This window comes from Gigantopelta aegis, chromosome 8, assembly GCF_016097555.1.
Source record: "Gigantopelta aegis isolate Gae_Host chromosome 8, Gae_host_genome, whole genome shotgun sequence".
NCBI lineage: Eukaryota > Metazoa > Mollusca > Gastropoda > Neomphalida > Peltospiridae > Gigantopelta > Gigantopelta aegis.
The window spans coordinates 11837475-11863358 of record NC_054706.1 but is presented as its reverse complement, the minus strand read 5'-3'; the positions used below and the strand labels follow the sequence as shown (position 1 = coordinate 11863358).

The window sequence follows — 25884 nt, the reverse complement described above, 5'->3', positions numbered from 1 at the left end:
AAGGACATTGATTAATTAATCATCAGCTATTGGATGTAAAACATTTGGTAATTCTGACTCGTAGTCATCAGAGGAAACCCGCTACATTTTCTTAATGCAGCAAGGGATCTTTTATATGCATTTTCGCACAGACAGGAAAAGACATACCACTGCCTTTGACTAGTTGGGTGGAACGATATATATTTTTAATAGAGTCGTGTAGTAATGCAGCCATTACTCACTGGCAATAGCTTTGTCTAAAGAGGAGAGGTGATCTTGAAGACGATATGTGGTTCCAACTTCGTCTGTAGGAGAACAGCCACTTTTAACGAGCGCCAGTTTGGGGCTTTTTTACCAGAAAAAATATAGCTGCTATTTCACTGTCCTGGACATACAACTTAGAGAGCTGAGGTGTGTATCCAGGACAGCGTGTTTGAACCTTAGTAGGATATAAGCACGAACACGATAACCACTACGCTTCTATGAACGATCGTTATGATACACAAAGCTTATTTAGACTGAGTCGGTTATGAAACACTGTCAAGTGACGGAAATGGTTTATTTAACGAATGAACGAAGGAAATGGTTTATTTAACGACACACTCAATACATTTTATTTACGGCTATATGGCATCGGACATATGTTTAAAGACCACATAGATATTGAGGGAGGAAACCCGCTGTCAACACTTCATGGGCTACTCTTTTCGATTAGCAGCAAAGGATTTTTTATATGCATCATGCCATACCGGCCTCGGTGGCGTCGTGGCAGGCCATCGGTCTACAGGCTGGTAGGTACTGGGTTCGGATCCCAGTCGAGGCATGGGATTTTTAATCCAGATACCGACTCCAAACCCTGAGTGAGTGCTCCGCAAGGCTCAGTGGGTAGGTGTGAACCACTTGCACCGACCAGTGATCCATAACTGGTTCAACAAAGGCCATGGTTTGTGCTATCCTGCCTGTGGGAAGCGCAAATAAAAGATCCCTTGCTGCCAATCGGAAGAGTAGCCCATGTAGTGGCGACAGCGGGTTTCCTCTCAAAATATGTGTGGTCCTTAACCATATGTCTGACGCCATATAACCGTAAATAAAATGTGTTGAGTGCGTCGTTAAATAAAACACTTGTTTCTTTGCATCATGCCATAGACAGGATAGCACATACCACTGCCTTTGATGGAGCTAGCGCAACCGCTCATCAAGCGAGCGCATTACCACTGGGCTACGCCCGCCCACTAATAAATGATGCGAGAATTTAACACGTTAACTGTGACAGATAGAGATCTAAATGGTTTAGGAAAGTAAGACAAAAATTCCGCTACCGCCCCATAGGTTGCTCTCACTGATTAGCAGCAAGATACATTTTTGTGGAGTGCTTTGTATATAATGTGAGGGGCAGGATTTAGTTCAGTCGAAAGAGCGCTTGCCTGAAGTGTTTTCGTCGTAGGATCTCTGTAACAAAGTGCATATAAAAACATATTATTGCTAATGGAAACAAATGTAGGGGTTTCTTTTATAACTTCCTGTCACAAATTACAAAATAAAATGTTTCACAACAAATATCCGACGATTAAAGGGACAGACCGTAGTTTTTAAACACTATGACATATTTTTCAACTAGACTCAATCCGTAAAAATGGCCACTAAGTTTGGTTAATTTACAAACCTGTCACAAACTTGGATACAACATAGTGAAACAAGAGTCTGTGACGTTGAAATACACTTACAAATAAACTAAACCGCGACGTGCGTTTTTAAAAATATGAAAACTGCATTTTGTGGTATTAGAGACACTTCTAAACTTCTAATCTAAACAATAAAATATAAGCAATATTTAATTTTAGTGATCATAAATGGCTCTAATAGTGAACCATGTGCCTTAGTGTTTAAAATCGTGGGTCTATCCCTTTAATATATCAATGTTCTCTAGTGGTGTCGCTAAACAAAACACAAATTATAACTTCCATATAATGAGAAATAGTCCTAACCCTAACCCTTGTCGACAAGCATCATTAAGTGCAATGTAGGAGATCTCTCGTGAACAGTCGTTTAAGCATCTACGATAAATGACAGGAAAATTATAATTATTTAACATCACTATTATATGTCAAACATATGGTAACTGTGAGATTTGAGTGTTAGAGAAGAAATTCGCTGTTTCCACAGACGTTACTCTAATCTGTTAGCTTTGAAGGAAGAGATCACTTTTGTACTTCTGCAAAGACACATTCGAACCAGTGCACCACAACTGGTCAAAGGCCGTGGCATATGCGTTCGTGATTATGTGGGGAAAGTGCATATACATTACCCTTGCTACATTACGAAAAATGTAGCGGGTTTCCTCTGATGACTACGTGTAAAAATTACCAAATGCTGCTGATTAATTAATCCATATGCTTTAGTGGTGTCGTTAAACAATAAAACTTCTTTTCGCACAGACAGAAAAACATATGCGACAATCTTTACTACAATACTGAGAAGCAATTCCAACTTGATTTTCGTTTTTATTTCAAACTAAGATTCAAGCGCGTTGTCCTGGGCTCACATCTGGGCTCTCTGAAGAGGTCAGTGGATTAACGGTTAGTTGTTAGCGGTTAGTGAACGAGAAGGCGGTATTATGACTGCAGTACACCTTTCCACTGAGCCGACTTCATTTTTGCATTTACCTCAGTGTGACACCCAATAGCCGATGTATTTTTCATGCTGGGGTGTCGTTAAACATTCATTCATTTATTTATTCATTCATTTCATTTCATTCATTTCATTTTATTTCGTTTCATTCATCCATTCATTCACTCCTCTGAGCCGTTATATTATTCCACTCTTGTGGTAGCCAATACTCAAATGTGAACTTAGCTGCGTTCATTAGATGTCGTCAATATCGTATTTCGTAAATCACAGGTTGTAAAGAGCGTTCGTTTGACGAAATAACCCGTAACAAACAAACAAACAAAAAATGGGGAACAACACAAATCATTCGCTTAATTATGAGTTAGGGTGCGTGAGATTAGAGTGACAGTGCAGATTGTATATATATAAATCCCTCTAAAGCTCGCCACTTGGTGAACTTGTGAATTCACAATTTTCACGAGCACCAAATGAACGTAGCATATACACCGACCAGCCTGAAGGCCGATCCGCTCAAATCCAACGAGAACGTGTTTATTACTTCGCGTTATCAGCAGGTTATATCAAAATAAAATATCACATGTAACCTGGTTGTGACCATAATCTTTTAAATGAACATACATTTGTTTCTAGACTACTATCAGGTTTAACTCTATCTTCTCGGTTTCACATTTCATATTTGTTACGGATTGCATCCTGGATATCTGCGTCTAAATAAATAACGAAAAGGTGCGTGTAGAACTTTTAGTTTGTTATTTTATTTTATTTATTTCCAAATGTTAGCTTCTCTATCTCTTTATTTCGAGTCAGTAAGTAACCAAGGTTATCCTATAACTTACCCATGATGTGCATGTCATAAACCCATGTGATATGGTATGCAAATTTAAAGGTATATGCAAAATTTAAAGGCCTCTTGGTAATAATTTGTTGCTGTGAATGGGTAATTTGTTTACAAGCCATCAAGACCTGTATAACTGTGCGTAACGTTTTATAAGATTTAGTTAAATTGCGTAACGTCAAAGTAATTTGTGCTAATCGTGATGACGTCATATTGCCGATGGGGGCGACTTTAGTAGTGTAGTTTACTAAATATGGAATGAAAATGTTATTTTAGAAGTATTATTCGATAAATACCGATTAACGTAGACTCCATTGATATTTTCCATATTATAAAACACCCATGACGAATCCTCTATGAAACCCTCGAGTCGCTAAATAATTTCCATTTACAACAGTAATATTGACATTTCGAGATCCTAATTTGCAATTGTATGTTATATTTTAATTGTGAACAATTTTTACAGTCACTTCCTCTCAGTACTTTGCAAAGCAATAACACAATGCATTACAACCGGCCTCGGTCGTGTCATGGTTGAGCCATCGGACATAAGGCTGGTAATTACAGGATTCGCAACTCGGTATCGGCTCCCACTCGGAACGAGTTTTAACAACTCAGTGGGTAGGTGTAACACCACTACACCATCTTTTCTCTCACTAACAACTAACCACTAACCAACTGTTGTGGACAGACATACCCGATAGCTGAGATGTGTGCCTAGGACAGTGTGCTTGAACCTTAATTGAATAGAAGCACGAACATAAGTTGAAACGAATGATGCATTACAAACGATAAACTTATGTTTGTTTTATGTTTATTTGCATTGTGTGTGCGTGTTTTTTTATATATATATTAGAAACTTTATCGAGAGTAAGACAATAACGATTTCAGCCATACATTTTTTTCCCGTGTATATCCTATAATGTACCTCATGAAAAAAGATTGCTGATCTGAATTAAATATAATAAAGGACCACGAAAAGCAACTCGGATCACTGCAAATCCCAATTAAACCATACATAATACTACTCGTAATCACTTTTTGTGTATAATATTGTTTGATGGATTTTATTCCAAATCAAAATCAGGTTTTCACAAATAAATTGCCACATATGTCCAGTTTTCACGTTAAGGCTGGGTTCCTTAAAACCTCAAGCCGGTCGTCTACCGATTCAGACTAACATAAACGGCTGCTGACGAGAGATATGTTGTTTTTAATAAGAACAAAGTCGAAGATGGTCTGCGTCGGATCTGTGACGAATCTATCCCAGGCAGGCCATCTGCGACTGTGTTCTATAAAATGTCTATATTTCTTTCTTCCTATTTTTTCGATCTATCTTTCTTCCTTATGTGTTAACCCCAAACACCTTTATGTTCCATGTACGAATGTTCATTATTGCTAGTGTAACGTACTATATATATATATATATATATATATATATATATATATATATATATATATATATATATATATATATATGTGACGGTACATGCTCTTAATTTCTTGTCGCCTGTGGCGATATTAATTGTTTTAGAAGGCCGTCTGCAGTTCCAAATGCACTTAGCCCAGGTGGGCAACTTGTTACGTGATGCCTTTGCGCGACGGTCGTCGAGCTTTTCTAATACACACCTAGCGCAGCTGTGGAGGCCATGTAGCCAGTAGGTACGTAATAACTCCGCTAGTGCTGTTTATGACCAGGCGATTGCTCGCGGAATGGCGACAGCCAGTCTGACGATCAGAGAAAGATATGCCGTCTTGGTCGCTGTGGAAATTCACTTGATAGGTGAGGTACCGCCTTGTACCCCCAGGCGATATTCGCTGTCTCTGAGAGTTTTGAATAAATAGCTAGGATTTTAGATATATTGAGGAGAAACATTTGGAAGTATCCAGGGGCACGGACGTCGTCCACTGAACGATCTATATTAGTTCAGACGGGACTTTGGTAAATATATATTTTCTGCTCTGTGTATAACCTTGATGTGATTGATGTGACTTTAAATATTTTAATACTGTATTATACCAATATTATTTAGACGGTGCTGCCGGTCATCTGACGCAGTAATCTGTAGGCTCACTGTCATAAATAATTATAAAAAGCTTAACCAGTCATCCTAGAGGACCAAGGTAAACTGTAGGTTATTGTCTTTATTGTGATAGGTACCAGTATTAATTCTGTGTTACAAGGTTACTGAATGAGTAGTTAAGGGTTAATTAAAAATTAACCAGTTAGGAATAGAGTTGTAATTCCTTTATTAGTTAAGTTCTCCTGGAAGCGTTTCTCAATTATCACACGTTATTGAAAGAGTAGTAAGGGTTAATTACATTAACCAGTTAGGAATAGAGTTGCAATTCCTTTATTAATTAAGTTCTCCTGGAAGCGTTTCTCAATTATCACACGTGATTGAACGAGTAGTAAGGGTTAATTAAAAATTAACCAGTTAGGAATAGAGTTGTAATTCCTTTATTAATTAAGTTCTCCTGGAAGCGTTTCTCAATTATCACACGTCTGGGTGTTGTGTTACGGTGAAGTGATTAGCACATTGTGTAAACTAGACACCTAGAGATTAACTAATTAAGTGATCAGTTCTGGGTTGTTATTATTTGTTGTTGTTAATTAACTACTGCGGCAGTACATTTGTCAGCGTAGGTTAATACAGATTCCAAAGTGTATTGTGTTTTTGTTGTGTTTTCTAGTGAACTAAACGTGCTATAATAATATATACTTATATAAGATCTTATCTCTGATCATACCTAGAGACGAGCCACAGCGGGTATAACTGCCTGTTACAGAGAGATCTAATAGATATACAGTTAGGAGAGATGTTTGGACAATCGTGTTTCATTCAGTTACGGGTATTATAGGATCCCCGTAACAATATATATATATATATATATATATATATATATATATATATATATATATATATATATATATGTATCTGTCTGTATGTGTGTGTGTGTGTGTGTGTGTGTGTGTGTGTGTGTGTGAGTGTGTGCGTGCGTGTGCATGTGCATGTGTGTGTGTGTGTGTGTGTGTGTGGTTTCAGTTTATATGTTATGCACAATTTCTAACCTATAACATGACTAAGGTAGTGAAATCAGGGCCTCAAAAACTGACACTACCAAATTTGTTTCTGGGGTTAATAAATTTAGCTTCATATATTATTGAAACCAGCTATTAAATTAATTCGCCTTTGAGATGGGCGAGGGGTTAATACATTCTATTTAGAGTTGAGGGTGTGGGGTGTGGGTGGGCAGTGCCCCCCTCTACAGCCCCTCCCCGCTTCCGATGCAGTTGTTCGGCTGTACTGGGAAAATAATTCAATCTTTATCTATACAAGTCCATCACTGCATAGCAACAAACATGCATTCGGCGTTATTTTGTTTGAATTACTTATCAGAGGGTGAGGGCATAGCGTCCTCGTTTGGGGGACACAACAACATTTTCAGATAGCAAATTTCAGATAGCTCATTTCTTGTTCTTACTGGAAGCACAGTAAGTAATAAATCGTAAACGGGTAAGAAAAGATTTTTGTTTTTTTCTAGGTGTAATTTTAAATCTGTATTAGTTTCATGTTGTTTTGCCATGTCTGTGTGCTTATTGTGTATCTGTGTTGTTATGTTCATAATATTCCGTTTACACCCAACACTAATACTACACATTAAACATTATCAAGTTGCTTATATATATATATATATATATATATTTTTTTTTTTTAAAGACGTCACAAATTATTTTACTATTACATGTAGACGATGATAAAAGGATGGATGGGGCTGTGCTGCACGCTTGCTGTGAGTTGAACTATCTTGGTATCACTCGATAGCGATGACTTGGTTGTTTTGATTGTGACAAACCTGCTGTTAGATTATCGAATGCATAGAGAACTTTCATTGCTTCTTTTCGTTCTTTTTGGAGAAGGTCTAGTAAGTTGTATAACTTGTGTAATCCATACTATTGTTGGGGCGGGATATGCTCACCTTACGCGAACACTTGATACTATCACTGTTCTACAGTGATTCATGTGTGCATGTCATCACAGCTGTATAAATTCCATTGAACTCTATCATGTGCAAGTTTGGATTTTCTAAGCTAGTCTAGAGAGTGGTAGTCCTCCCAAGGGTTATGCAAGAAGGATGAAATATCATGTTTCGGATATCCTTGGGAATGACAGTCCTCCAGGAAGGATGAAATATGTTTGTTATATCCTTGAGAGTGGCAGTCCTCTTAGAGACAAGGATATGATAATGGGTCGAGGAAACAATCGCGACTTTGGCTAACGACCTTTCGACTCAACCTTGAGCAAAGATAGAATAATGGGTGGGACGCTGTGTGTGTCCGTACACCTCCCCACTGAGCCTAAAGTTCACGTGGTATGTGCTGTCCTGTTTGAGGGAAAGACCATCTACAAAACACTTTTTTGTTAATCAGTCGGAAGTATGTATATGGCGGCAGCGGGTTTCTTCTTTCACTCTTTGTATCATGCATGTAAATCTAATAACCATATAAATAAAATGTGCTGGGGTGTTGTCAAATGATCAGCTATTCTTATTTCAGACCACCCAATGTTCCACAACATCATGGAGGTGCTTCGTGTTATGTTGACCGTCGTTGTGGTAACAAGAGCAGGTATACAATTTATCATTCCAATCATACATTTTTAACATGCTTTTTCTTCTTCTTCTAAATGTCAGAATATTAATGCAAAATTCCAAAGACACAAACAAAATATACAAATAATGGTCTAACATTTGATCGCTTTACATGGGAAACATATTATGTTTTACCTTTTAAATGTTTAAATGATACCACTTTAATATGGTATCAGTATACTCTGCAACACAGACTTCTTAGTACAAATAAGTACTATGTAGCTTCAGATAAATGTACATTTAGCAATAACTTGCCTATAACTTTGCAACATTTGTTTTTATAAGTGTGCCAAAGTACAACAGCTTTGGATAGCTGTAGAAAATTTCACACTTCACTTAATAAAAATGTAGTTATCTTTGGGATGATAGATACTGATTTGGTTAAAACTGTAAACTGTGTAACAATTAATATTAAATAGTATATTTACACCATGAAAATGCTTAAAAGAAATTTATGTATTAATACTATAAAAGTTATTTTAAAAAGAAAATTTGAAATAGAGAAATACGTTTATTTAAAAAATTGCGAGTGTGAACAATTTATTTAATTACTGCTGGGGCAAGTGGCTTGATCTTTTTATTTGAACAAAAGAAAACAAGATACACAAATTCAGTAAAACGTCTGTTTTCTAACTGTGCTCATTTTGTACCAGAATTTCTAATCCATCAAAAAAAAAGAAAGTAAACAACAAATTCCACTCATTTATTTATTTATTTATTCTTAAATTTTTTTTGGCATTCTTATCTTTCTTCCTCTTCTTTTTCTTTCTTTTCCTTTCCTTTCTTTTCTTTTCTTTCTTTCTTTCTTTCTTTCTTTCTTTCTTTCTTTCTTTCTCTTTGTTTTCTTTCTTTCTTTCTTTCTTTCTTTCTTTTCCCCTCAGATCAAAACTTACTGAGGCACCAGTAACAAACTAATTTGGTACATTTAAATCGCTAAAAATATATGTGTATATCTGTGAAAATATGTTTATGTATGTATTAAAGGGACATTCCTGAGTTGCTGCATTGTAAGATGTTTCCGAGAAATAAAATATTTCTACGATTAAACTTACATATTAAATATCAGTTTCTGTATATTCAATGTGTTTCTGGTCGTCTTAATATTATTAACAAGCCCAAACCGGATTTTGTTGTCAAATAATGTCGTACGTACAATCAGTAGAACGATCAGAAACACGTTTAATATACAGCCATTGATATTTTATGTAGAAAAATATATTTGATATGTAATTACAATCGTTAAAAAGTCTCTGTTAGTCGATAACATCCTAAAAATTGCAGCCAATTTGGGAATGTCCCTTTAATTATGTATGAGTGTGTGGATATGGATATGTATGTACATGAGTATGTTACAAACACTGTGTAACTCAATTATTCAAGGCTCCCCACCCTGGACATTGTCACATTGATTTGGGGCAACAAAAAAGCAAAATTAATATTAAGACTATTCTGTTCGGTGGTTTATAGTGTTTTAAATTCAAATTTTTGAATCATCATTTAACCCATTTGTTCTTTTAAATAGTGTTTTGATATGATAGCATATGTTAGATCTATTGCAAATATCCACGGAATACCCAGACCTCCACTAAAACATTAAAAACACAACAAAAACAACAAACAAACAAATAATAAACGCACATACACGACTGGGAACTGGACATCGTTTGAGGGTAATGTTTGCTATGTATATAATTGCTTTGTCCTTAACTCTTTCCGATCCTTCCCAACCCAAGCAAACTACCATGATATCATACTCTTCTAAGGCTTTTTGAGTCTTTTGTATGATTTCAGTGAGATCAGAAGATCACGTTCCAATGTTTACCTCTATGGGTCATCATCACAAATTTACCGTGGCCGAAAACAGCCCAGTGGGTGAGTGGTCGAGTCTGGCATCCCCATCTAATCATTGTGAACGTGAAAACCGGAATACATGATCGTGGCCGTATCTTAGAGTTTGCTTTGTTTAATGACACCACCAGAAGACATTAATTTATTAAACATCCGTTATTGGATGTCAAACATTGGGTAGTTGCTATTTATTCGCGAGTCTACCGAAATTGAAGCTGAAGTCTCGCACCCCCATTGTACAGCATCACTGACCAATGCAAAGTAAAAACACAAGTACTGTGTTCTACACGACTTTAAATTAAACCTGTCCTCTAGCATTCACATCTGATAACATCAATTCCTGACGCAACATTTAAACACAACTGCTGTGCTTTGATAAACTCACGAATGTGTCTTCAAGCTCCAGTGGAGCAAATCAATTCTTATTGCCATTAATGTTAAAGTTTTCTAATAAAACTAATAACAGCAGCGTATCAACCAACCCAGGCAGTACACCAATAAACATTGTGGTATCGCACATTTAGGGGCGAGACGTAGCCCAGTGGTAAAGAGCTCGCTTGATGCGCGGTCGGTTTGGAATCGATCCCCGTCGGTGGGTCCATTGGGCTATTTCTCGCTCCAGCCAGTGCACCACGACTGGTACATCAACGGCCGTGGTATGTGTTATCCTGTCTATGGGATGGTGCATATAAAAGATCCCTTGCTGGTAATCGAAACGAGTAGCCCATGAAGTGGCGACAGCGGGTTTCCTCCCTCAATATCTGTGTGGTCCTTAATCATATGTCCGACGACATATAACCGTAAATAAAATGTGTTGAGTGCGTTGTTAAATAAAACATTTCTTCCTTCCTGCTTCGCACATTTAATCTACTATCAATCATCATAATGTAGTATTTAACATAAAAGGTGTCTTGTAACACAATTTATTCGATTTTCATGACAAAACCCCACCATTTCCGTCGGCCATTTTAACTTGTTTGACAAAATATCATCTGACAGTATAACAAATCGTTTTAGTGAACGTATTGACTCCATAAATACCAATATTACATTTCTAATAATTGTAGTTCTAAAGATATACAGTTGTATTGATGGACTGGCGGTCATTTTGGAAAATGGCCGCCCTCTTGTTCTTACCAACTTTAGAAAATGTCATCTTATATTTTCATGAACTCTGCACCCCAGAGATTAATGTTCACCATAGTGACAAATGTTATACTTCCGGCCCTGGTACACTTCACTTTTGGGGTCTCTACGGTAGGACTATACCTATAAAATATTGTCGAAAACCATGATATTAAGATAGAGTCACTCACCTTAATTCTAATGGTCTTTTACAACCTTTTAAAAACATAAAGGCGACACAAACATGTTGGATTTGCCAACTGTTATAATTTAAGATGGCGTTTTAAGTAATGTGTAATTTCCAGGTTCAAAATGTATGTTCATGTTTAGTTATCTACGGCGCTTGCAGCTTAAGGCATTGATAATGAACTACTTTTATTACTGTTGCTATCCACTGCAGGGACTGTCATTGGACAAATAATGGCGACCGACCAAGATGGCGCTCGAAACCTTACGTTTGACACTGCAGACAACGACACGGCTACACTGATACGAATAGTGAATGTTCGTAAATCTGGAAAGCAAATCACAGCCGATCTTGCACTAAAGACACTAGTAGACCGAGATTTTGTGAGTATCACTACCGTCATCATCAGCATCGTCATCGTCATCATCATCATCATCAACGACATCAGCATCATCATCAATAACAGCAGAATATTTGTAAACTGACGATCAAAAGAAAGTATACCAATTATTTTATTATAAATAAACACAATACACGTTCATGGAAGGTTAGATAGGTTCCAATATTGTTCGTTATAATGCAATCAGTGACGAATAGTCGTACATTGCTGCATTTGGGCGATGCCGCACGTGCAAAATTAGTTTATTCATCAAATGTATACTGCACGAGAAACATGATACTCGTGCACGTAAGGGTGTAAAAAAGGGTGCCATTACTTAGAACATGCCTCAGTCAACAGTAAAACACCAGAGAACATGGCAAGGCTAACTGCTGTGAGAAAGAGAGAGAGAGAGAGAGAGAGAGAGAGAGAGAGAGAGAGAGAGAGAGAGAGAGAGAGAGAGAGAGAGAGAGAGAGAGAGATTGGTATGGTGCAGTTGGGTGCGAGTTATGCCCATGTAGCAAGAATCCTGAATTGCATAAAATTGACGATCACCAGGTTGATACAGCGTTACAGGGTGACTGGCAGGACTGCAGACAGACCATGAAGTGGAAGACCCCGCGTCACAACAGCCAACGAGGACCGCCATCTCCGCATCTTACACTTACGTAACAGATTCCTCACTATGACGTCATCTGCAGCGACTGGCCTTGTACGTCGTCGACTACGACAGCATGGTATCAGGGCCTATCGACCATTCAGAGGGATGACATTGACGAGGCAACATCGACTTTGACGTTTACGTTGGGCACGTCAGTTTCAACGTTGGCAACATCGTAACTGGCAACGTGTACTCTTTTCTGATGAGAGCAGGTTCCAGTTATTCAGAGCTGATGGCAGGACTCGGATAAACCGACGTGCAGGAGAGAGAACAGCTCCGTGCTGTGTTTAGAAGACTGAACCGTTTGGTGGTGGATCTGTGATGGTTTGGGGCGGTATCTGTGGCCAACAGCGGACAGACCTTATTGTCATTGATGGAAATCTGTCCGACGTCGGGTCCATGCTTGCATACTTGCACATGGTGGACATACACGCTATTGAAACATGTTCTTTGTGGTCAAATTTATTCACCTTCGTTATGAGTGGTCCTTTATGAAATCGCACATTTCACCCCTAGTGCTGTTGTGAACTGTGGTGTTATCATTTTATGGGTTTTATTGAGTATACTCGTGTTTTTTTATCGCCAAATTATTATACTTTCAAAATATAACATTTGCATCAACTTGTGTTTTGTGTTGTTTTTAATACTTTGAAATAATAATTGGTATACTTTCTTTTGATCGTCAGTTTATTTTTGCACACAGTTCTTTACACTCTTTTTTTATTTAACTGTTGAATTTTTATATTGATATTGATCATCACTTTAGTTTTGCATTTATCATAGTTTGACACCCAATAGCCGATGTAGTTTTCGTGCTGGGGTGTCGTTAAACATTCATTCATTCATTCATTCATTCAATAACAGTAGCAGCACCATCATTATCATCAACAGCAGCAGCAGCAGCAGCAGCATCATCATCCGGAATAACAACATCATCACCAACATTATCAACATCAACTTCGTCATCACTATCGCCATCATCATCATCATCGCTGTCATCATCATCAACATCATCATGACCATCATCCGCAACTGTTATTGTTGAGTCGTATGATGATCTTCATGTCTTAATTGATGGCGAAATCAAAATTAAAAGACAGAAGTACACTTTTTGTTATTTTTGGTATCCCTTGGCTCAGATGCCCCCGATTCCGAGTTAGTTACGGCCCCACTAGGTATTTGAAAATCAATATTTAATATATATATATATATATATATATATATATATATATATATATATATATATGTATGTATATGTATGTATGTATGTATGTATGTATGTATATGTATTTTTATATTTTGAATATCTCTAATGTATACATGTCGGGTTTTGACTTAAACATACATATATTCAATGACGCACTGGCACAGGGGATATTAAAATCCTTTATTGCCTTCACAAATTTCCTCATGCCGTTACCGAGACCAGAACCTGTGGCACCCAATCGCCCGCAATTGTTGGGCCGGAACGCTACCAATCAGATTTGATACCCAACAGCCGATGATTAATTAATTAATATGTTTTAGTGGCGTCGTTATACAAAAGAAATAATTAAATGTTATTTTGTATAGTTTGATTTCAATAACGAGCAACGTGTGTTAAAGGTGCAATCTCGCTTCCCAATCTTACTAGTGTGACATCCATTCGGCAAGGGTGGACCCAGGAATTACTTTATGGAGAGGACCACGGGAAAAAGCGAATTCGTTTGATACTGAATTTATTTGAGAACACAGATCGCCAGTAATTATAGCCTTAATCAAGTGTGTGTGTGCGTGTGTGGGGGGGGGGGGGGGGGGGGGGGGGTAGGTGTGTGTGTTTGTAGGATAAACACATTGTCTTTGAGTCATGCAAATATAAACGATGGGGGTGGGAAGAGTTGTGAGTTGGGGCCATAGTACCAAAGAATGATGTGACGTGAAGAAAAATAGTGTAATGGTCTGTTCTAAATGATTAACAAATACACACATTCTCCGGACTGAAACTTTAGGGCACTGTCTGTTTTATTGTGTGTGCATTTATGTATTTCAGGCTCCAAGTAACCGACATATTCACATTTCAGTCACCGATGGGCAGTACAAAGCAAGTATCCAATACCACGTTTTTTTATGTCTTAATTATTGATATATGTGCGCTGTTTTCATGCAATTACATACAAACACACGTACATACATACATGTACACACACGCATACACAAACACACATACAATGATATACATATATACACTCATGCATACATATGTATGTGTGTGTGCGTGCGCATGCGTTTTAGCCACAAATGAATTATAATTAAACTGAAAGTATTTGTTTTCCACTTAATATTGATCAGGATTTAATGAAGTCTAAAGTCGTGACTACTCCAGTGATACAGAATCAGGTGTTTTATCTGTAAGAGGACAGCCACTGTTTTTTTTATTTCTTCTGTCAAAATTACTCTTCAACATTGCTGATTACGTTTATCGACAAGCCACTTTCAAATTGTAGACTATTTACATAGTTTTCAATATAACACTAATGTTTACACACTCCAGACGAATTTGTAATGGCAGCGAATACCAATACGTAATCTTTGACTCTTGTGTTTAGTTACTTCCTAGAACACAGACAAGAGGACTGTCCAAAATAAACTACAGTAAAGTACTCTTATAACAAACCTGAAGGGACCATGGTAGTTAGTTCCCTTATAGCTGTAGTTCGTTGTACACATTTGCATAAGTCGGTTATTAATGTATACTAAAATAAAACGGGATTTTACGATCAGTTCGTTCTATACAGTATTCGTTCTAAGCATGTTCGTTATAAGTGTACTTTATCATAACATCTCTGATATCTGCGTTTTGTTTCCAGGCAATTTCAAGATATGTACTTGTTATTACCGACATGAATGACAACGCCCCGATGTTCACTCAACACGAATACAAAGTTACAGTATTACATGTACGTTGTTTTTACATATTACATGTTAATTTAATTATTTACTCAGAGCTATATTCATCATGACTGACTAAATGGTTGGGTAGTGGCTGACGACCTGTCTGAATTAATGACTAACTAGCTGACTGAGTAATTGACTGGGGCTGAGTGACTGACTGACTGACTGACTGACTGACTGTCTGGCTGTCTGACTGACTAACTAACTAGCTGTCTGAGTAATTGACTGGGGCTGACTGACCGACTAACAAAAAAAAAAAAAAAAAAAAAAAAAAAAAAAAAAAAAAAAAAAAAAAACTGACTATCTTGCTGACTGAGTAATTGACTGGGGCTGACTGACCGACTGACTGATTATCTTGCTGACTGAGTAATTGACTGGGGCTGACTGACTGACTGACTGACTGATTGATTGACTTGCTGGCTGACTAACTGGCTGACTAACTGACTGACTGATTGGGTGAGTGAGTGACTAACTGACTGACTGACATGTTGACTGACTGATTGACTTGTTGACTAACTGATTGGCTGGCTAACTGACTGACAGACTAACTGACTGACTGGTTGAGTGAGTGAGTGAGTGAGTGAGTGAGTGAGTGAGTGAGTGAGTGACTGGCTGGCTGGCTGGCTGGTTGGTTGGTTGGTTGAGTGAGTGAGTGACTAACTGACTGACTGACATGTTGGCTGACTGATTGACTTGTTGACTAACTGATTGGATGGCTAACTGACTGACAGACTAACTAACTAACTGGTTGAGTGAGTGAGTGAGTGATTGAGTGAGTGACTGGCTGGCTGGCTGGCTGGCTGGCTGGCTGGCTGGCTGGCTGGCTGGTTGGTTGGTTGGTTGGTTGGTTGGTTGAGTGAGTGACTGACTAACTGACTGACTGACATGTTGACTGACTTGTTAACTGACTGATTGGCTGGCTAACTGACTGACTGACTGGTTGAGTCAGTGAGTGAGTGACTGACTGGCTGGTTGAGTGAGTGAGTGAGTGAGTGAGTGACTGACTGACGGGTTGAGTGAGTGAGTGAGTGAGTGAGTGACTGACTGGTTGAGTGACTGATTGACTGAATGAATGGTTAGCTGGCGGACTGACTGACCACCTGACTAAAGCTGTATCCTAACCGGCCGCGAGTGACGCGAGCGACACGAGCGATTATTTTAGAAATTATTGATTTCAATTACAGTATCCTAACCGGACGCGTGCGACGCGACATATCTATCTGTTAGTATGATGCAATTGAAATCAATGATTTCTAAAATAATCGCCCGCATCGCTCGCGTCGCTCGCCTGTAGACCGATGGCCTAACCACGACGCCACCGAGACCGGTATATTTCCTTCCAATTCACCCCAACTGGTATGTCATAGGCCTTGGTATGTACTGTCCTCTCTCTCTCTCTCTCTCTCTCTCTCTCTCTCTCTCTCTCTCTCTCTCTCTCTCTCTCTCTCTCTCTCTCTCTCTCTCTCTCTCTCTCTCTCTCTCTCTCTCTCTCTCTCTCTCTCTCTCTGACTGAAATGTTGAAACAGCCATGTGCTTATAACCAAATTGCCGAAGTACAAAACTTGGTGAGGTGTCGTTAAACAAATTTGATTTTTTTTTAATCCAGTCGTTGCCCATGCATTCCGTGGTTCTTATTGTGATTGCAACAGACCCTGATGCGACTTTCGGTGGGAGAGTATCGTATAGCATACAGGTGAAGTTAATTCTTAAATAACTACCATCCTCCTCCTCTTCATCATCATCATTATCAGCATCAGCATCATCACCATCATCAGCAGCATCATCAGCATCATCAAGAACATGTCATCAACATCGTCATCAACATTAGCATCATTATCAACATTATCATCAACAACATCATCATCAACATCATCATCAACACTATCATCACCACCATCAGCAGCAACATCAACAACATCATCATCATCGTCATCAACAACATCACCAACACCATCATCAACGACAGCATCATCATCATGAACAACATCATCAACATCATCAACGTCATCATTATCATCAACTACTTCATCAACAACATCAAATCCATCCTCATCGTCATCATCACCATCATCGGCATCATCAAGAACATGTCATCAACATCGTCATCAACATTATGATTATCATCAACATCATCATCATCAACGACGTCATCATTATCATCAACTTCATCATCGTCGTCATCGTCATCATTATCAACAACATCATTATCGTCATCATCAACAACATCATCATCAAGTACATCATCATCATCAACAACAACAACACCATTATTACTTAGTGCTGTTAATAAAATAGACTGTTAAAAATAAGTAGGGGTATTCCATTTCAAATATCAATAATTTTAGAATAGGGAGATATAATTGCACAATGTGCGTTAATGTTCCCACTCAAAAAGCATGGAAAAAAACGGTGCACGTGCGAAGGGTGCGATTTGAAATTCAATTCTTTATTCACCGTAAGCATAACGGCTTATTGGTATGAACAAACAACAATACTAGTAAACATACAATATCACATGTACATACAATTAGGATAATAAATAGAACACACACACACACACACACACACACACACACACACACACACACACACATGTACATATATATTCTCAATAAGGAGAATGTAAATTATAGTTTTATAGGTAGAGTATTATATACAAATTGACATTCAAATGCAACATATTATATATCTTGATAATTCCAGTATATTTAGACTAAGGAAGTTCGAATTTTAAATGCTTTAAATATATATTTTCCCAATTTACACAATATATTTTTGTTTTTACTGGTCAGCAACTGTATAAACTTTAGCATAGATGGCCTATTCCAGTAGTATTTCTTTATATAATTTTCTCTTAAATCTCTGTACAATGTACATATTAATACAAAATGATATTCATCTTCTACATCTCCGCTATTACAATAAATGCATACTCTATTGGGACGACTTATTTTCTTATATCTACCAGTTTTCTATTGCCAAAATATGTGAAGATAGCCTTAATTTCGTAATACATGTTTTATAAATATCAGGTATAGGTTTGACCAAGTATTGTTGAGTTTTTAAGTCTTCGACCAAGTATCTATACAAATTGCCGCATTTCACAGATGTATTTAGCTGATGGTAAAGATTCTGCAATGCTTGGTCAAAAATCCTTTGTTTAATTAGTGATAAATAATACATCGTACTTTCTACCAGATGATCCTGATTGTCCCAAATATAACCAAGCCCCAACTCTTGAAATGTTTTCTTAATAAAAAATACCCAGTTATTTTTATAGACGCAGCTAGATTTCAACTCACTATACATTGTACTCATTATACAATTATAAGTTTTGATCAGTTTGAACCAATATTTCATCATACGATAGGTACGTTCATGCACCAATGGATATCTACCTAATTCAAAATAAATCATAATATTGCTTGTACATCCTTTAACTTTTAGAACATTTTTACAAAAATCAAGGTGAATTTTTTCAATTTATCTGCTTTTTGAAAACCCCAAATTTCACAACCATAGAACAGTACGCTAGCTACATACGTATCAAATAACGCCAAAAATGAACTTTGGTTTAAAAACAAGGGCTTGGAACTTTTCTTCATTGCAAAACATGCTTTTCTTCCTTGTTCAGATATACATTTTATAGCATGTGAAAATTTGCAGGTAAAATGTAGGACAATACCAAGCTAGTTAAATTGGTCTACTACTTCGACCGAGTCACCATCATAGGACCATTTTTCATCATCTAGTAATTTACCACGTTTTCTGAAAATCATAATTTTGGTTTTTGTTTTATTTACAGTTAAACCCCATTTGTTATTATAAAGGAACAATGTGTCAAGCATATGCTGTAATCCATATATACTTTCAGAGAAAATAACCGTATCATCTGCAAAGAGTGACAGAAAAACACTGAGATCTCTAAACATAGCATCAGGGCAACCCTTAACAATAAATTCATTTTCTAGGTCATTTAGAAAGAGTGAAAAAAGTATCGGTGATAAAACTTCACCTTGCATTAGGCCAATGGTATTTTTAAAGAAATCAGATCTAAAACCATTTACATTTATGCAGGATCTAACACAGTTATACATAGATTTTAATACTTTTAACAGTTTGCCATTAATTCCGTACTTAAATAGTTTGGTCCACAGATTATATCGATTCACAGAGTCAAACGCTTTCTTATAATCCACAAAACAGCAATATAATTTACCATTATGTTCCAGAGATTTCATTATTATAGAATATAGCGAAAATATAGCATCAACAGTGCTAACTCCTTTTCGAAAACCAAATTGCGCATCTGTTATAATGTTGTATTCTTCTGACCACTGATATAACCTCTTGTTAAGCACACCGGTAAACAACTTAGCTAAACAGCTTACCAAAACTTATACCTCTGTAATTGTTCGGATCATTTATATTACCTTTTTATGGACTGGTACAATGACAGCAATTGACCATACAGTCGGGTAAAATCCAGTGTTCAGTATTACATTAAATAACTTACAAATCACTGGCAATAATATATTTTCAAATTCGATAAAGAACTCATTCATAATACCATCTAGCCCGTGGCTTTTGTTGCGTTTTAATTCTCTAATTACTGCTAAGACCTCGCTTTCATTAATTGGCTTGTCTAATTCATCAAACACAGTATCACTATTTTCATTGGTTTCATAACCACAAGTCGTATCTAAATTAATATCAACGGAACTACTGTCCTTAAAATAATTGAAAAATTCAGTTAGTGTTATATCAGCTCGATTCTGTTTACTTTTTGAAAAATATTTATAGAATTGTCTAGGGTTATATTTACGTAAGTAATCTAGTTGGTTTTCCTCTGGTAACTTGTATTGTCTTTTCAGTTTTAATTCCATTTTCTTATACTCATGTTTACATTCATGCAGTGATTTATGATTTTTATCAAACTTATGCTTGTTGAATGCACGCAAAGAATCCATATATCGGTTATACAACGCCCTGCAATCATGAGTGAACCATGGTTTGTCGATTTTAGTATGCGAGAATACATTTTGTTCGTCTTGGCCACTATTATTGTTACCGACTAAAGATTTCCCTCTACTTTTGTGTTTCACAACAACGAATTGCTCTGTTATATCTTTTAGAGTATGAGTAAAACTATCAATAATGTTATCCACACCCTGTTGTGAATTTTCTATATCTATAGGTAAACAAGCATTCAATAAATCGATGTTAACACGTAAAGCCTCTGAACACAGAGGTTTGTAGTCAGCTGACCACCGACACCTATCGTATCTGTGACCTATTTCACCTGGTTCTTCCTCCCTCCCATCAGCCAATCGGAGCTGTAGCGATACGAGCAAAAGGGCGTGATCTGAATATTGATTAAAACATCCCACATTAAACGATTCAATACATTTAAATAAACTTGGCTTTGTAATTAAATAGTCCACAACACTTACACCTTGCGAACCATTGAAGGTAAAATCACCGGAGAAGCCATTATTACATCGTCCGTTAACAATACGGAAGCCTGATGCTTTACAAAAATTAAGTAACTGCCGCCCAAATCCGTTGATTCCATTATCTGGGTTAGAACGGTTGTCCTCAATCAGATCGTCTGTGTACGAACATACATTTTCTATATGGCCAAGGACAGTATTGTCCAAATTATCAAATTTTATATAGTCAGCATTTTCTGCTGTTCTACTGTTAAAATCGCCAATTAAAAATACATCACCCAAGCCCGAATACAATTCGACACTGTTATGTAATTCCTGGTAAATATCGATTTCGTATAATTTATAGTAGGACAAATTTTGTGGGGGTAAGTAAACACAGGCGATAAATGTATCATTATTGCGTTTACTGAGAAGCTTATCAATTTTCAACCAAATAATACTATCATAGCTATTTTCTACAACCGTTATAAATGGCTTAAACTTGTTTTTGATCATTACGATCAATCCACCGCCTTGAAAACACTTTCGGCGTTTCATAGCAAACACAAAACATTCGTAACCATCAATTGCTAACTCGTAATCGTTTTCCAACCAACATTCTGATAGAATAACTAAGTCGTATAGTAAAATATGATTTTTGAAATTATCGTCACATAGTTTTTCACGGAAGCCCCCGTGCACGTTCCAAGCTATGCAGTGTAATAGGTCATTCACATTCTCCGACTTGTCCTATGCAGTCACTTCTATGGGTTCATCTACCGCACGTGGTATCGGATGGTTGTGCGTGTCGACAGTAACTGTTGGTGACGAGGAAACACGCGAACGTTTCGTTGGCGGTCTCGTATCACGCGCTTGGGTCTGACTGGGTCGTAGTTGACTCTGTGTGTTCTGTACCACATCACGATACGTACGCTGATCGGCGTGTATTTTTTCATCATAGGGTCTCCCATTAACAAACAATTTGTCCCGGACCAGTTTTGTCTTGTGCCCAGCTTGTCTTAGTCTCTTAGCCACAGGATAGAGTTTTTCCGGCGTTCTTCGATCACGTACGGAAACTGTTCACTGATACCGTACGGCTTTCCCTTTAACTGGTATGCATGATCTTTGATTAAAGTTATGTCACGTTGGAATAAAAATCTGGCCACGATTGGTCGATATGCCCCAACACGTTTCCTTCCGAACCGATGAACATTCCCAAACTGAAAATCCACGTCCAATCCAAGTTCATGTTCCAGGAATTCTCTTATCTTGTACTCGGTAATTTCATTAGGACTCTCAGCAAGGCCAGTAAATATCAGATTATATTTCATTGAGCGGCATTGCAGGTCAGTTAGCAAATCTTTCATTTCATCATTCTCTCTTTTCAGTGCATCCATTTCCTTTTTGTAATCTTCATTACTACTGCATTACACTTAGTTTGTGTATACGTTGTGTGCACACTGCGGCAATATTACGAACGTTACGAACGTCTCATGGCTGTAGGCATGCTCCAAGTTGGCACCACCCAGCGAATTGTGCCATTAGCCGATTGTGGGCCCGATATCGACAAACCAGAAATGTGGATGATCGTCCCTGTTCAGGACGGCCAAGGGCCACAACTCCGGTTCAGGACCGCTTCATTAGGACTTATTCGTTGGGGAATCGAGAGCAATCAGCCTATCAAATCGCAAGAGAACTCCGTGTTACAACTGGCGTAACAGTGTCTGGTCAGACTATTCGTAACAGACCGCAAAGAAGTAACATCCACGCACGTCGACCTTACGTTACCCCACATTTGACACATTGCTGCCAGATGTCAATGGTGTACACACCGTAGACACTGGGCTAACTGGCGTTGGGCTCGGGTAATGTTTTCACACGAGTCCACTTCACACTAGAATTCCATGATCGACGGCAACGTCAACGTCAACGTTCGTTCTCATGACCGATTTGGAGGAGGGTCCGTCATGGTGTGGGGTGGCATCACCATGACTGCCAGGACCCAGCTGCCTATTGTTGATGGGAGGGTCACTAGGCAGTACTACCGTGACAACATCCTTTGCACCGATCGTTGTGCCCTTCGCACGTCAGGCTGGACGCCATTTTGTTTTTCAAGGCCCCCTTCCACGAAAGAATTGTAGCTACGGTTAATTGTAGTGACTTAAAGTGAGTTTTACAACTAGCACCGCAAACTTTACAGCCGTCCCACAAAGCAACCTTACGGTAGTCGTAAGTGCCCCTTAAATGATTAAAATCTTCTTTGCGAAGAAGTGCAAATTGGTTACCGACATTTACGTTAGTGGCTTACAGTTGCCTCGTACCTATTGTAAATGTTCACAGTAATTTACGATAATAAGCTACGCTACGTCGTTGAACGGGCTGGCGATTATAGAAGGAAAAAAAAGGTCTCGATGGTAGGTATTTACGGCGATAGTAGTGCTAAGATCGCTTCGTAGAACGGTGCTCAGGACGACAACGCCCGTGCTCACCGGAGTCTACTGGTCACTGCATATCTGCAGCAACAGAACATCACCACACTACCGTGACCAGCCCTAAACCCGGACCTTTCACCCACTGATGTCTCCGAGAACGTCAGCATCAGTCTTGGCTGAATTAGGCGCCGCTCTCCAAGAGGAATGGGACAGGACCCCCCCCCCCCCCCCCCCCCGCCCCCCAATGTTATTGGACATTTAATCAGGAGCATGCCACGTCAGATTCGTGCGTGCTTGGCGAAACGCGGAGGTTTTACCCGTTACTAATGCAAATATTGAAAACGTCAAATTGACAAGCACCACCCCTGTTGCCTATCTGGGTCTCTTTCGGACCTACATCACTATCCTGGCTATAATCTTTCATGCCAATCCGTTGTCACATAAGTGCTTGTGTTTTACCATTAAACATCATTGCAATAAAATTAATACATCTCTGTTATATTGTGTTATAATTGAATATTCCCTACTTACTTTGAACATTATAGTTCACAGGTTTCTTACCCAGTCGTTGCCCGTGCATTCCGTGATTCTTATTGTGATTGCTTTCGGTGGGCAGTGTCATATAGCATACATGTGAAGATAATCTTTAAATAATTACCATCCTCCTCCTCCTACTCATCATCGTCATCATCATCAACATTGTCATCAACACCATCATCAACGACAGCATCATCTTCATCATCAACATCATCATCATCATAATCGTCGTCATCATCATCATCATCATCATAATCGTCATCATCATAAACAACATCATCATCATCACCATCACATCGTCAAAATCATCACCATCGTCGTCGTCATCCTCATCATCATCATCAACAACATCAGCACCACCTCCTCGTCGTCATCATCATCATTATCATCAACAACAAGAACATCAAGAACAACAAGACCATTATTACTTAGTACTATTTATTTATTATTATTATTATTATTTTGTTTTTGTTTGATGGCTTCAGTTTAGTCAAATGCTATTTCCTAGCACATGGGTAAGAAACTAAGTGTTCGGCTTATGTTAAACACCAAACAGCTGTAGTTCAAAATATGCCGAGGTTCGTTACTAACACATTCCTTTCCTTTTTTCCAATGTTCAGACAGACGACTTGTTCGCTTACCAGGCGTTCAGGGTCAACCAGTACACAGGGATGATAACTCTGCACAGCCCGCTGTTAACTCACAGACATACCCTGTTACACTTCAACGTTATCGCCACGGTAAGCTTGGCTAAAGTTTGTTTTGTTTAACATCACCACTAGAGCACATTGTTTTATTAACATCGGCTATTGGTCCTATGAATGTCAAACATTTTGACAGTCTTAGAGAGGAAACCCGTTATGTTTCCGTTAGTTGCAAGAGATATTTTATGAGCACTATCCCACGCACAGGACAGCACGTACCTCAACCATTGATATACCTGTCGTGATGCACTGGTTAGAACGAGAAATAGCCCAATGGGCTCACCAATGGGGATTAATGCTAGACCGACTGCGTATCAGACGAGCGCTTTACCACTGGGCTACGTCCCGACCACGGTACGCTTGGCTTATTTCTATATATTGTTTATATTTTATATTTCATTACAAGTTAAGTATAATTATTTTAATGTTATTTTAATTTGATTCCATTTGATTTTTGATTTGATGTTAATTTAATTTTGATTTATTTAATTTAATTTAATTTATATATATATGGAATGGAAATGGAATGGGAAATGGTTTAACGTGCACATTCAGAGCAAGCTGTTGTAGCGCATGCCTGTCCTGGGCACAAGTACCGCCCAGGACAGGAAAGGGTTGGGGTGGATGAAGGAGGGACCGCCTGCACTGGCAGGTGCAAGGTAGCACCAGCAGTTCAACTGTAGTTGGTAACAGGCGGGGGATATACATATATTTACTTTACTTTACTTTACTTTCATTTCATTTAGGACGGAGGTGGACTGTCCAGTTCTGCGAAAGTGATCATACACGTGCAGTGAACATCAGAATACAATATCTACGTAACGAAAGGAAAAACAAAACAGCAAAAACATGTCAGTGTTGGACACATAGCCATACATCAATCATACACGTGTTAATGTATATTTAAACAGAAATGAATAAAAAAAAAAAAAAAATCATCTCATGTCAGTTTCTGGTAGCTTAACAAAAATCGTGTGGATTATATAGGTTCCTATCTTGCAGGTGATGGGGTGGCCATGGGTTCTTATACAAATAATTTGGGCGGGACGTAGCCCAGTGGTAGAGCGCTCGCCTAGTGCGCGATCGATCTAGTATCGATTCCCGTCGGAGGGCCCATTGGGCTTTTTCTCATTCCAACCAGTGCTCCACAACTGGTGTAACAAAGGCCGTGGTATACACTATTCTGTATGTAGGATGGTACATAAAAAGATCCCTTGCTGCTAATCGAAAAGAGTAGCCCATGAAATGGCGACAGCGGGTTTCCTCTGTGTAGTCCATAACCATATGTCCGACGCCATATAACCGTATATAAAATGTGTTGAGTGGGTCGTTAAATAAAACATTTCCTTCTTTCCCTTATACAAGTAATTTCAAAATTACCTTCTTTATGTGGCACAAGACACCCTATTAATATGCTCTGAATCTTTTTTTTTTATCTCCCCTCTCCCACTAGTTAATACTAGGTACGGCCCTGGGCCCTGTTCCACGAAGCGATCTTAGCCCTAAGATCACCTTAAGTGTATAACGACTATATACACTTAAGGTGATCTTAG

At 38.2% G+C, this 25884-nt stretch overlaps 1 protein-coding gene across 2 annotated transcripts; it reads left to right on the top strand.

The window, feature by feature from the left end:
• Window positions 1–8005: 8005 nt before the first annotated feature.
• On the top strand, window positions 8006–25266 carry LOC121380192 (protocadherin gamma-A1-like). Of its 2 annotated transcripts, XM_041508999.1 has the most exons (8): window positions 8007–8072; window positions 9887–9967; window positions 11469–11638; window positions 14325–14375; window positions 15142–15231; window positions 16833–16919; window positions 24248–24367; window positions 25078–25266. In XM_041508999.1, the coding sequence occupies exons 1-8, from the start codon at window positions 8009–8011 to the stop codon at window positions 25126–25128; spliced, it is 714 nt and encodes a 237-aa protein (XP_041364933.1). In that variant the 5' UTR covers window positions 8007–8008; the 3' UTR covers window positions 25129–25266. The 2 variants fall into 2 exon arrangements, with proteins under 2 accessions (XP_041364934.1, XP_041364933.1); XM_041509000.1 differs by lacking the exon at window positions 9887–9967 and having other exon boundaries at window positions 8006–8072.
• Window positions 25267–25884: the final 618 nt, after the last annotated feature.